The 12894-nt window shown below is 44.7% G+C and overlaps 1 protein-coding gene across 2 annotated transcripts in view; it reads left to right on the top strand.

Moving 5' to 3' along the window:
• The window catches only part of CDK8 (cyclin dependent kinase 8), a 449399-nt gene that overhangs the window by 263775 nt on the left and 172730 nt on the right, over positions 1–12894 (top strand). For both annotated transcript variants that reach the window (XM_029602572.1, XM_029602570.1), the window contains exon 4: positions 9829–9969. In XM_029602572.1, coding sequence (XP_029458432.1) covers positions 9829–9969 — 141 coding nt within the window. The remainder of the gene's footprint in view (positions 1–9828; positions 9970–12894) is intronic.

Raw genomic sequence — 12894 nt, forward strand, 5'->3', positions numbered from 1 at the left:
ATGTCTGTCCAAAGAATTGCAGGGGAGGACTAGCACTGCCCTTCTATGTCTGAGCTACTGCTCCCACTGCAGCTTATTGTTTTGCTGTAGAATATCTTACTAATTGGCTACAGGGGGACCAAAGTGCAACAGTAGTGTAGGATAGACAGGTTTCCTGAAGTATAGTGGAGATAGGGGGGAGGGGCTGCTGATAAAGGGACTAGAAAGGGAAAGAGGGACAGAGGAGCTATAAGGAGGCTGAGAGAATTCTTGGGAGATGGTTTAAAAGGGGATACTGGCTGGAAGAGAATATTGTGATGTCTGGGAGAGAAACTGAGAGAGACAATTCTGGCTGGCAGAGGAGATGATGAGATGATGAGAAACTGTGAGGGGAAAAGAGGTTGGGAAAGTTTGCTTTAGGAGAAGGAGAGGAGTAGACACAAGCTGTGAGGCCGGAGAAGTTTGAGAGAAGGGGACATGGACTATGAAAAGGGGAAAGCTGAGAGAAGGGGAAACAAGCTGGGAGAGAGGACATGGGCTGTGATAACAAGAAGAGTACTGGCTAGTGTTAGATGAAGGGACCTTAAGAGGAAGAGAAAGATGAAGAGGATTTGGAAAGGAGATGTGTGGATAGAGAGGAGGGGGCTGATATGGGAGATGAACCAAGATAAGGGTTGTGAGAAGAGCATGAATCATGATGGAGGGGAAAAGGCAAGAAGAATTGAAATGGAAGTGGCAGGAGGGGATTAGACTAGGAAAAGGTAAGAAAAGATAATGAGCTGTAGAGAGACAGCTGGTAGACAGAGACATAAACATGGAAGAAAATTAACAAATGATAGAGAAGTTAGAGGAAAATCAGAAAACAAGTTTTCAAGGAATAAGGAAGTAGAGAGGAACTAAGAGAAAGCCAAGAGCCAGTAGAGACAGAGGATAGATTCAAACTACAGACACAAAGGTTGGAAAATTGTTTATTTGAAGTTGGATGAAGATTTTTCTGCTGTCAGGGGTGGGGGCAGGTGGTATCTGCCTTTTCCCGTTGATAGCAGGGCTGAATTAGCTATGCTGTCATGGGAACTGTCGATCAGGTCTGGGAGGCGGAGCTTCAAAGTAGATTTCAGAAGTTTGTCTCTGAGGCTGTGTGTGAGTTCCCACGCAGGAAAACAGAATCTCCTCAGTCTGTTTTTTCCGCGTGGGAACACACGCGGAGCTTCGGTCTCCTCAACTTTGATGTTTTGATCTGAGTTTTCTTCAGCGTTTTTCAATAGTATCAAAAGATAGTACATGCCCCGTCCATTGGGTTTTAAACCCTGCCCCTGTGGGAAGATAATGTCCATAATGGACGACCACGACCGATGCTACCAGTGTCTGGGCCCAAATCACCAGCAGGACACTTGTCAGCACTGTGATAAGATGTCCCCGAGGGCTCGCAGACAACGAGCAGAGAAAATTCAGGCCCTGAGAGCAGCAAACGGAGGTTCATATGGCCCCCCCCCCTTCAGAAGCTCACTCCTCCCCGGGGCCTGCAAAATCGCTTCCTCTCAAAGCACGTCGAGCGGCGTCGATGGAGCCGACTTCCTCCAGGCTTGAAGGTGAGAAAGGTGCTAAGCCTAAAAAACATAGAGCCAGCACTCGGGAGTGTGAACCTGCGTCACAAGACGTGAATTGCATGCTAAAAAACACTCTTGTCCACCACCGGACTCATTTGTCCTGGCGGCGGCACTTCCACCACGAGGTGAAGATCCACCCCAAAAAAGAGCAATGCCTCCTGAGATCCGCCAAGCGTTCACACAACTTTCTGAAGCTCTCTTGGGATTTTTCGAAAGTATGAAAGCTACATTCAAACTACCCCCCTCGGCACCAAGCACGAGACCTCCATCACCGGAACCTATCACGGTTCCGTCTCCTGCAAGGCCTAAGTCTCCGGTACCAGATATACCGTCACCGAAACCTCAGCAATGAAGGAAAGCACCTGCACCTGCTTCTCCACCATCATCTCCAGATACTTCCAAGGGATATCCTTCCGACCCCCCGGATGAAACAGCGGAGCCTTACTCCCCGCCGGAAGTCCTGACATACCCCAAATTTCTAGAAAAACTTGGATCTGTGCTACATCTCGAGGTGCAGAAAGTTCCGGATCCCAGGGCAGAGACAGATCTCTTAAAGATTTTTGATCTTCCATAGGAGCCTACCTCACTCCCATCTCATAAGGTTCTTGATGGCATACTGGAAAAGTCATGGGAGACTCCATTTGCGATCCAGGCAGTCTCCTGAAAGACAGATCTCAAGTACAAGATGAAACCCTCCCCCTACTAATCAGCGCCGCAGTTGCCGCACGCTTCCATTGTGGTGGAGTCAGTGTTACACCGGGCAAAGAAAACGCGGTTACATTCCACTATTGTGCAGTATTTGCATGAGTGCCTGCAGACGTTAAAACATCAACTGCCATTTCCTGACCCATCTAACCCGCTGCCACAGCCCTTCCAGGATATGGAGGAGGGAATTAGGCATTTATTATGAACGGTTTATGAGGAGTTCGAAATGTCATCGCGAGCGCCAACTTCGGCAATTGCAGCACGTCGCATGGCATGGCTGAGGTCTAGTGCCATTCGTGACGACGTGCACGATAAACTTGCAAATTTGCCATGTAAAGGTGACAACCTCTTCGGAACCCGGTTTCAAGAGACTGTGGCCCAATTAAAAGAGCAGTCAGTGGCAGTACAGAGTCTAATGCATCCTCAATCCTATGCAGCTTTGTCCAGGTGGTTCTACGCACCGTCTTGCAGGCAGTCGTTCACCCGTCGACCATATTGTTCATACGCTTCTTACCGGCCACAGCCATACCAACCACCATTGCGAGCAGCACCACAACAGCAACTGCATAACCGAAGGAGTCAGCCTCATGCTCAAAGACCTCAGGAAAAGCAACCTGCCCTGGCTCCCAAGGCTCCTTCCTCTTTTTAGGAGTTGCTCACCCACCTCCACTGCCTCATTTCACAGCGGGAAGAATAAAAGCGCACATCCAAGAGTGGGAGATGATAACCACAGATCGATGGGTACTGGATATAATTCGACACGGTTACAACTTCCAATTTACAATGTATCCTCCACTTCCATCTAATTTCACCAAAGGGAGAGCATCGAATCAACATCAATTAGGAATAGAAATAGCTTCGCTCTTACAACAACAGTCAATACATCGTGTTTCTCCTTCCTTCCACTCTACGGGGTTCTATTCCCCATACTTCCTAATTCTCAAGATGTCGGGATCTCTACGCCCCATTCTAGATCTCCGAGAACTCAACAAGTATTTACTCAAAGAGAAATTCAAAATGGTCTCCCTGAAAACCATTTTTCCTTTGCTGCAACACAAAGATTGGATGTGTTCAATCGATCTGAAGGATGCGTAAACGCACATTCCTATGCACCAGGATTCCTAGCGTTACCTATCCTTCCAGTTCAAAGCTCAACACTACCAATACAAGATCCTGCCATTTGGCTTCTCGGCAGCGCCCAGAGTGTTTACAAAGTGCATGGCAGTGGTGGTGGCGTTTCTTCACCAGAAGGGCATCAAGATATTTCCTTATCTGGACGATTGGCTCATAGTGGTCTCCAGCCTAGAGACACTCAAACTTCATCTGCAGGATATATTCCACGTGGTCAATTACGAAAAGTCACACCTTCAGCCCTCTCAAATACTACACTTCATAGGAGCTCGATTGGACACGACCAGGAACAGAGTTTTTCTCCCGGACAAAAGGAGAATTGTTGTTAGACAGCTCCTACAATCCCTCCAAGCCACTCACTCGCTGTCAGCTCGTCAGGTACTACGGTAATGGTCTTGGGTCACATGGTGGCTGCCATTCACACAGTGCCAATCACCAGACTGCACATGCGCCGTCTCCAATGGGGGCTCAAGTGGCAATGGCGAAAACATTCTCAGCCGTTAACATGGAAGTTATCCTTAACCCCTGACATGATAATGGACATACAATGGTAGCTGAACAGAACCGCACTTACAAAAGGGGCCCCATTCACCCTACTCCCGCACAACACAGTCCTGACCACGGATGCCTCCCGCAAGGGATGGGGAGCACATCTCGACCATCTAGAGACACAAGGCCTCTGGTCCCTGAACGAACAACATTTCCAAATCAATCTCCTGGAACTCAGGGCGATCAGATACACCTTACAAGCATTTATCCTCCACCTGTGAGGTTGTCGAGTCATGGTCTACACAAACAATCAAGTGGCCATGTTTTACATAAACAAACAAGGAGGGTCCTGTTCATGGAACCTTTGCAGAGAAACGATCATCATTCTAGAATGGGAAATGGTGACTTCCAACCCTGGACCTCTTCGCCACAGAGTTCAACAGGAAAGTACCACGCTTCTGTTCCATATGGCCGAACAATCTAAGGACAGCACAAGATGCTTTCCTTATCCCTTGGAAGAAAGGACTTCTATACACTTTCCCCCCAATTCCATTGCTCACCAGAACAATTCAGAAATGCATGAGGGACGGAGCGCAACTTATCCTCATCGCACCAGCATGGCCAAGGCAACCATGGTACACTCATCTTCTACAACTGTCCATACAAGACCCACTTCTCTTACCCAACCGGAAAGATCTTCTCTCTCAGGAAGAGGGAACTCTTCTGTATCCGAAGCATGCCTCCCTCCATCTAACAGCATGGAGATTGAGTGGGTCCTCCTAACCGAACAGGGATTGTTGTCAGTGGTACAAGACATAATCATAACATCCCGAAAGCCTTCAACCAGAAGAAGTTATTCCTTCAAGTGGAAGAGATATACCGATTGGTGTGCAATCCGCTACTTTGCTCCCCTGAACTATTGTTGGACTACCTTTACCAATTATACGTGGGGGGTATAGCCACGGCATCAGTCAGAGTCCACCTCAGCGCGATTGCAGCTTTCCATAGACCGCACCACGGTCAACCAATCTCGGTACACCCGACTATATCTCGTTTCATCAGAGGTCTGACACATTTAAGGCCTCCGATATCCAAGCCGCCAGTAGCATGGGATCTCGACGTCGTTTTGGAGCAGCTCATGCTATTTCCATTTGAACCAATGGACTCTGCTCACATCAAATACCTTACCTGGAAAGTCGTTTTTCTGGTGGCGGTCATGTCAGCTCATGGAGTCAGTGAGTTGCAGGCTGTAGTTCACTATAGTCCCTACCTTCAGTTTTACCATCAGAAGGTAATCCTCAGGACTCATCGTTCATTTTTACCAAAAGTAGTTTCTCAATTTCATCTGAATCAGACAATAGAGCTACCCACCTTCTGTCCGAAACCGCATCAGAATGACAGAGAGAGACTTTTATACACATTGGGGTAGATTTTCAGAGCCCTGCTCGCCTAAATCCGCCCAAAACCGGGCGGATTTAGGCGAGCAGGGCCCTGCGCGCCGGGAAGCCTATTTTACATAGGCCTCCCGGCGCGCGCAGAGCCCCGGGACTCGCGTAAGTCCCGGGGTTCTCGGAGGGGGGCGTGTCGGGGGGCGGGCCCGGTCGTCGCGGCGTTCCGGGGGCGTGTCGGCAGCGTTTTGGGGGCGGGTACGGGGCGTGGCTACGGCCCGGGGGCGTGGCCGCGCCCTCCGTACCCGCCCCCAGGTCGCGGCCCGGCGCGCAGCAGGCCCGCTGGCGCGCGGGGATTTACGTCTCCCTCCGGGAGGCGTAAATCCCCCGACAAAGGTAAGGGGGGGGTGTAGACAGGGCCGGGCGGGTGGGTTAGGTAGGGGAAGGGAGGGGAAGGTGAGGGGAGGGCAAAGGAAAGTTCCCTCCAAGGCGCGCGCAGGCTATACAAAATCGATAGCCTTGCGCGCGCCGATCCAGGATTTTAGTGGATACGCGCGGCTCCGCGCGTATCTACTAAAATCCAGCGTACTTTTGCTTGAGTCTGATGCGCAAGCAAAAGTAGGCTGATCGCGCTTCTTTTAAAATCTACCCCATTAGACTGTAAAAGAGCACTAGCCTATTACATGCAATGGACAACTTCAATGTCAAGAACATCTCAGTTCATTTCCTTCAATCCGGTTGTCCCAGGATTACCGGTGGCTAAAAGAACAATTTCCAGCTGGATTGCTCAGTGTATCCAGTACTGCCACCACGAACAGGGCTCTCATATCTCTGTTCATCCTAAGGCGCATGAAGTCAGGATGGTGCCGCTTCGGTGGCGAACCTCAGGCATGTCCATCCAATAGACATATGCAAAGCAGCTACCTGGCCATCCCTGCACACGTTTATGTCCCACGACTGCTTAGACCAGCACACAGCCGAAGACGCTAAGCTGGGTCATGCGATTCTACATTCACTAAAACATTAATTCACATAGTCGACTGCCACATATATGGGATCACGCTTACAAGACAATTCAACTCCATAATATAGCGTGGTCGGGAGCTTAGGTCTCCCATGACAGCATGGCTAATTCAGCCCTGCTATCAACGGAAAAAAGCAAGTTTGCTTAATGTGAATGGTGTTTCCATAGATAGCAGGATGAATTAGCCATGCTGACCCACCCACCTCCCTGAGCAGTGGACATTACTCCGTATCTTGCTTACGCTTGCTTTTGTCAGACTGAGGAGATTCTGTATTCCTGCGTGGAAACTCACGCGCAGCCTCAGAGACAAACTTCTGAAATCTACTTTGAAGCTCCGCCTCCCAGGCCTGATTGACAGTTCCCATGACAGCATGGCTAATTCATCCTGCTATCTATGGAACACCGTTTACGGTAAGCAAACTTGCCTTTTTTTGCAGCCTTATAATCACCATTTTACAGGAAGGATTGTGGAAGAGGGAGGAGGTTGTGAGGGCATGCGAATATAAGGATATAAGGACATAAGAAATTGCCATGCTGGGTCAGACCAAGGGTCCATCAAGCCCAGCATCCTGTTTCCAACAGAAGCCAAACCAGGCCACAAGAACCTGGCAATTACCAAAACACTAAGATGATCCCATGCTACTGATGCAATTAATAGCAGTGGCTATTCCCTAAGTAAACCTAATTAACAGCCGTTAATGGACTTCTCCTCCAAGAACTTATCCAAACCTTTTTTGAACCCAGCTACACTAACTGCACTAACCACATCATCTGGCAACACATTCCAGAGCTTTATTGTGCGTTGAGTGAAAAATAATTTTCTCCGATTAGTCTTAAATGTGCTACTTGCTAACTTCATGGAATGCCCCCTAGTCCTTCCATTATTCGAAAGTGTAAATAACCGATTCACATCTACTCGTTCAAGACCTCATGATCTTAAAGACCTCTATCATATCTCTCCTCAGCCATTTCTTCTCCAAGCTGAACAGCCCTAACCTCTTCAGCCTTTCCTCATAGGGGAGCTGTTCCATCCCCTTTGTCATTTTGGTTGACCTTCTCTGTACCTTCTCCATCGCAACTATATCTTTTTTGAGATGTGGCGACCAGAATTGTACACAGTATTCAAGGTGTAGTCTCACCATGGAGCGATATAGAGGCATTATGACATTTTCCGTTTTATTAACCGTTCCCTTCCTAATAATTCCTAACATTCTGATTGCTTTTTTGACTGCCGCAGCACACTGAGCTGACGATTTTAAAGTATCATCCACTATGATGCCTAGATCTTTTCTTGGGTAGTAGCTCCTAATATGGTACCTAATATCGTGTAACTACAGCAAGGGTTCTCTATAATTTAAGATACTCTTAATATCACCACCTCTGTCTGAAACAGACACCAAAACAAATCTGATCCACCTAAGTTGCTCAAAATTATGGTTATATTGAAGGCAGTGCTTGACTATAGGCACATCTAGTTTTCAAGTATTTAACCGAGTTTCACATTAAATGTTTGCTGAGTTTAACCACAAACATTAAGCATTTGCGATCCTTCATTTATGAGGTCCTTTCCAGTAAATATGTTCCTCATATGTATGGTTGTTTTGTCAAATTGTTAACTTACTCTATACAGAAGTCAGTTTTTTGGATATTTATTGTCACGTATATATTCAATAGCAACTCTGGCAAAATCAGGTTACTTTCATGTTACATAGCTGCAGGGAGTAATTAGGTTCAAATCAGCAGTCCTACAGGCCTTCTTGATTTGGCAAGTAACTTGTCTTATTTTAGGCCGGTTAAGAATGTTTGTTTGTGATTTTAGATTGTTTTATATTTATGTAATCTGTTATTTTATTTGTTACATGTAACTATTATGTATGTTCTGTAAATTGCTTAGAGCTCATGCACAAAGCGATTACAAATTTTAATAAACAAATAAACTCTGACACTTTTGCAACTTATTCTTACAAGCTCTGCTTGGTTTTTCTGCCCTTGGAGCCTATCAGCCATTCATTGTATGTTCTTCTGCAAATGCATTCTGTCCGTCAGATGCTAGTGGACCACATTCTGGAGGACTGTCTGGCCCCAGCTGGCTTTTCGGTTGTCTTGTGACACCAAAGGAAACTTTACAGTCTTCATCCAAGAGATCTCTCTTGGTAGATTCTTTTTTTCCTGTATCCAGGGGGATCTAGGACTACTATCACGGTCAGGATTCGTTGATCTGAAACCTTGAGGCGAAGAATCCTGCTTGTTGGAATTCTCATCACACCCCTGCCTTAGGCTCCTCTGTTATGCATCAGGGTTTTGTGTTCCATGATTTTCTTATGTAGAGCCCAACTCTTTTCCTGCCTAGATCCAGTTTTGGGTCAGCTACCTCACAGGTAAAAGGGAGAAAGGTGGTGCTTTCAGCACTGGAAGCTTCCCCTCTTGGTTCTGCTCAGGCAGCCTCTGGTTTAGTAATCACACCCATGTGTGAGGACTGCCATCCTGCTTGGCCTCGGAGAAAGCAGAGTTGCTTACCTGTAACAAGTGTTCTCTAAAAACTGCAGGATGTCAGTCTCACGAAACCCACCCACCTCCCCTTTAAATTGGTTTCTTCATGTATTAACTATTTCATGAACTGAGGGACTGTGCCTAGGGGGCAGCAGAACATGCTCAGAAGGGCATATTTGAAAGCTCTAGAAACTTTGTGATCAAAGTTCCAGGTTGGACTGCTTCCGATGATGTCACCCATGGGTGAGAACTGACATCCTGCTGTCCTGAGAGAGCACCTGTTACAGGTAAGCAATGCTGCTTTTAAAAACAAGAAGATAAAACATTCATCAAGTTGATACAGATTTTATTAAAGGTCATGCTAATAATCTGACCGTGGGGTTATTTGAAGTGTGTTCAACAGTAATGATTTTTGCAGTATGGATAATCTGGTTTGAGTCCACAATTAGTATGAGGTTGTAAATTCAGATTTATGTCATTGCCTTGAGAAAGTTAAGAACATATCATTGAAGCAAGCAAGCATAGATTGTATTCCAAATAAATTCCAAAGAGCTGGGCTTATCAGTCACCTCTTGATTTTATTCCCACTAGCATGAATGCTCACTGCTTTTTATGTTACTTTGTTTATATCAGATGATCCCAACTTCCATATATAGGTTTAATAATTCAGGCTATGACATCTTAAGTAAATCAAAGTGGTTACTCACTAAATCAAGAGTATACATTTTTGGAGAAGAAAAAGGATTCTGTTTGAGACCAAGACAGAAATACTCAGCCAGTTGAAGCCCCTATATTTCGAGATCTTTAAATCTTTAACTGTTGAAAAGTAGCATGCTTTACAAAAATGAAAATTAATTTTAAGAAAATAAATATCTATAGGTGCATATATATATATATATATATATATATATATATATTGACATAGCTATAAGAAATCAGGAGGAATTTCGAAGCATCTCATTTTTCTTCTGTTATTTTTGTTGATATATTGAATATTTTCTTCCTTTTCTTTCAGCACATAATCAAGTTTCACAGAGCTTCTAAAGCAAACAAGAAGCCAGTTCAGTTACCTCGGGGAATGGTGAAATCACTGTTATATCAGATTCTAGATGGTATTCACTACCTGCACGCCAACTGGGTGTTACACAGGGATTTGGTAAGTCAATTCTCAGCTTGAATTGAATTTGATAAGGATTCACAGCAAGGGAGGCTGGTTGGCTTGACTGATTAAAACTCTGATAGAGCCCTTCACAGACCATTGCTGGATATCTGTAATGTATTTTGGTACTTTTTATACTTAATGTTGTACAGTTTTGTTGAGCCTGCTAGTATCTAACATTCTTCAATGCTCACAGTATGAGCTTGATTAGACTTGTATTATTTAGAGAGGTATTCCTAAAAGAAACCCATACAGTGGGGAAAAAAAATATTTTCTACTTTGTACCACACTTTGTCTTGTATTAATTCACTACCGTAAGTACACTTAAAATAATTTCTTTACCTATTTATTTATTCAATGTTTTATATCAGTTAATTGTTTTTCTTCTATATCTATTTGATCTTTAGCAACTTTTAAGATCAAAAAATATTAAGTGATTTTTTTTAATCCAGGCATAGTACACATAAACATGTAAAATAGCCTATTAATGTACAAAATTATTACATTTGTAAAGTAAGCTATGCAGTAAAAGGCAAATTTCCTTTTTTTTTAAAACCTGATAGCATCTTCCTACTCCTTTAGATCTCCAGCTCATCAGAATCTGCCACAGCTAGCTCTGTGGTGCTGTGAGACTTCATGCACTCCTACCTGGGGATTTTCCTAATTTTTATTCTGTCTTCACTATCCCGTTTAGCCCAGCCAGTTCTCTGGCTGAGAGGTTCAGACCACGATTCCCTTCAGAATTGGGTACAAATACACACTCAAAACAGACAGAAGATGGTGCTCTTGAGTGATGATTGGGATTCCTTCCCTCTTCACAGCATTTCCATTTCTAGGAGCAGAATCCAGATCTGGGAATCAAATCCAGGAGTCCAACACAGTGACACATAGCTGTCACTGGGCCATCAGACCAGCCCGTAGATCAAGTTTTTAAACGTTTGTGGCCCAAATTTGTGCGATTTGAATTTTATTTTAAAAAGTTTAAAAGACTTGCACTCTGGTACAATATCCGCAGAGGATGTGAATGCTGTGAAGGACCCCAGTGACGAAAGGTGTCCCCTACTGGCCAAAGGATTGGCCCTGAGGGTTTCTCTCAGAGAAGTCTTTCACCCTGGTTTGAGGGCATCTGTGATGCTTTAGCATGCCATCTAGGCCAATATGATATTTTTTTCTTGGGGTGTGTATGCAAGAGGGAAAAATGAGAATAAAAAATCTTTGAAAATTTTTAAATAATTTTATTTGATAGAATTTTTTCTGTTGTATGCATTTTTATTTTGCTTCAGAAAGCCTCTTTTAACTACCATTTTTTCCCATGAGGTCACCTTTAAAACGCACCTATTCAGTCAGGGGCGGATTTTAAAAGGGCCGCGCGCGCCGGCGCGCGTAAAGCCCCGGGAGGGGACGCGGCGTTTCGGGGGCGGGCCCAGGGGCGTGGTTGAGGCCGACGGAGCGGGGCTGCCGGCGATGCGCACAAAGTTACGCCTGCTTTCAGCAGGCGTAACTTTGCCGACAAAGGTAAGGGGGGGTTTAGATAGGGCCGGGGGGGTGGGTTAGGTAGGGGAAGGGAGGGGAAGGTGGGGGGAGGGTGAAGAAAAGGTCCCTCCGAGGCCGCTCCGAAATCGGAGCGGCCTCGGAGGGAACAGGCAGGCCGCGCTGGGCTCGGCGCGCACAGGTTGCACAAATGTGCACCCCCTTGCGCGCGCCGACCCCGTATTTTATAAGATACGCGCGTATCTTTAAAAATCCAGCGTACTTTTGTTCGCGCTCGCGTATTTTTTAAAAATCTGCCCCTCAGCGTTTAGAAAAACTCTTCAGACTAGCTGACTATGGCATCAAAGTTCAATACTACACTTAAAGTATAATGAGCAAACTATAGAAATAAACACTCTCAGGAGATGAGAGTATCTTTATAATGAAATTCAGGGTTTGTTTCATCCAAAGTAATGCTTTCTTAGTCTCTCAAGGAGCTTCATTCTTGCAGTGGCTTACAGGCAGGCTCAGCAATAGGTATGCAACATGCAGGAGAAAGCACAAGAATTTAGTGGAAAATTGTTTTTTCCATCAATTGTGATTTCCTCCACCTTTTATTGTGTAGTGCTATACTACTATGGACAGCATTTCAGCGTAGTTTGTGTTTGACTTGATTAAGCTGAAATGCTCCATTTAAAGGGAAAATTATTTATTTTCACACTAGCTATAAGAAATCTGTTCTTTTTATGGATCAACATTCTACTTATGATAAAATAATTTTTATGGAGCACAGGGAATTTTGTATGTAAGATGCTGGTAAGTTAAAACTAATTCTTAATAAGACCACAAGGGAACTGAAAAGCTATCAACTAAATCACTTCTAATGGCAGAACTAGCCAAACCCTTTGATTAGAAAAAATTATTAACTAATGGGGCGATAATCATACATGGCTGCTTTTCAAAAATCTTTTTCAAACACTGTACCGCCTTATATATCTCTCCTTCTCAAAACAATCTTCCTGTTATTTTCTCTTCATTTTTCATTTACTTGCAATTAAAACTGAATATGAGAAGTTGCAGTAATTATAAGTGGCTACTGATTGAAACCATATATTCTACTGGGGTTTTATTCTTATTTGCGGCACAAAAATTGTTTGGAACCAGAGTGTGTTTTCCATAAAATGTAGTCACTGTTAAAAATGCACTTATCTTTTATCACTGCCACCCAATGCGGGCCACATTTCCATGATTCTTCATCGGGGGAAAAGGGCTGCCATATTACTTTTCTTCCTTGTAGAACGGAGATATATGATTGTAAGGGGCATGTGTTTGAAAGAGAAAACACGGTAGCCATGTATGATTAGAAGCAATACGGCAGCGCTTTTACCCCGATGAAGAATCATCGAAACGCAGGCCACGTTGGATGTAACTCTAACAGCGGCTACATTTTCT

Source organism: Rhinatrema bivittatum, chromosome 5 (assembly GCF_901001135.1).
Source record: "Rhinatrema bivittatum chromosome 5, aRhiBiv1.1, whole genome shotgun sequence".
In the NCBI taxonomy this organism is placed as follows: domain Eukaryota; kingdom Metazoa; phylum Chordata; class Amphibia; order Gymnophiona; family Rhinatrematidae; genus Rhinatrema; species Rhinatrema bivittatum.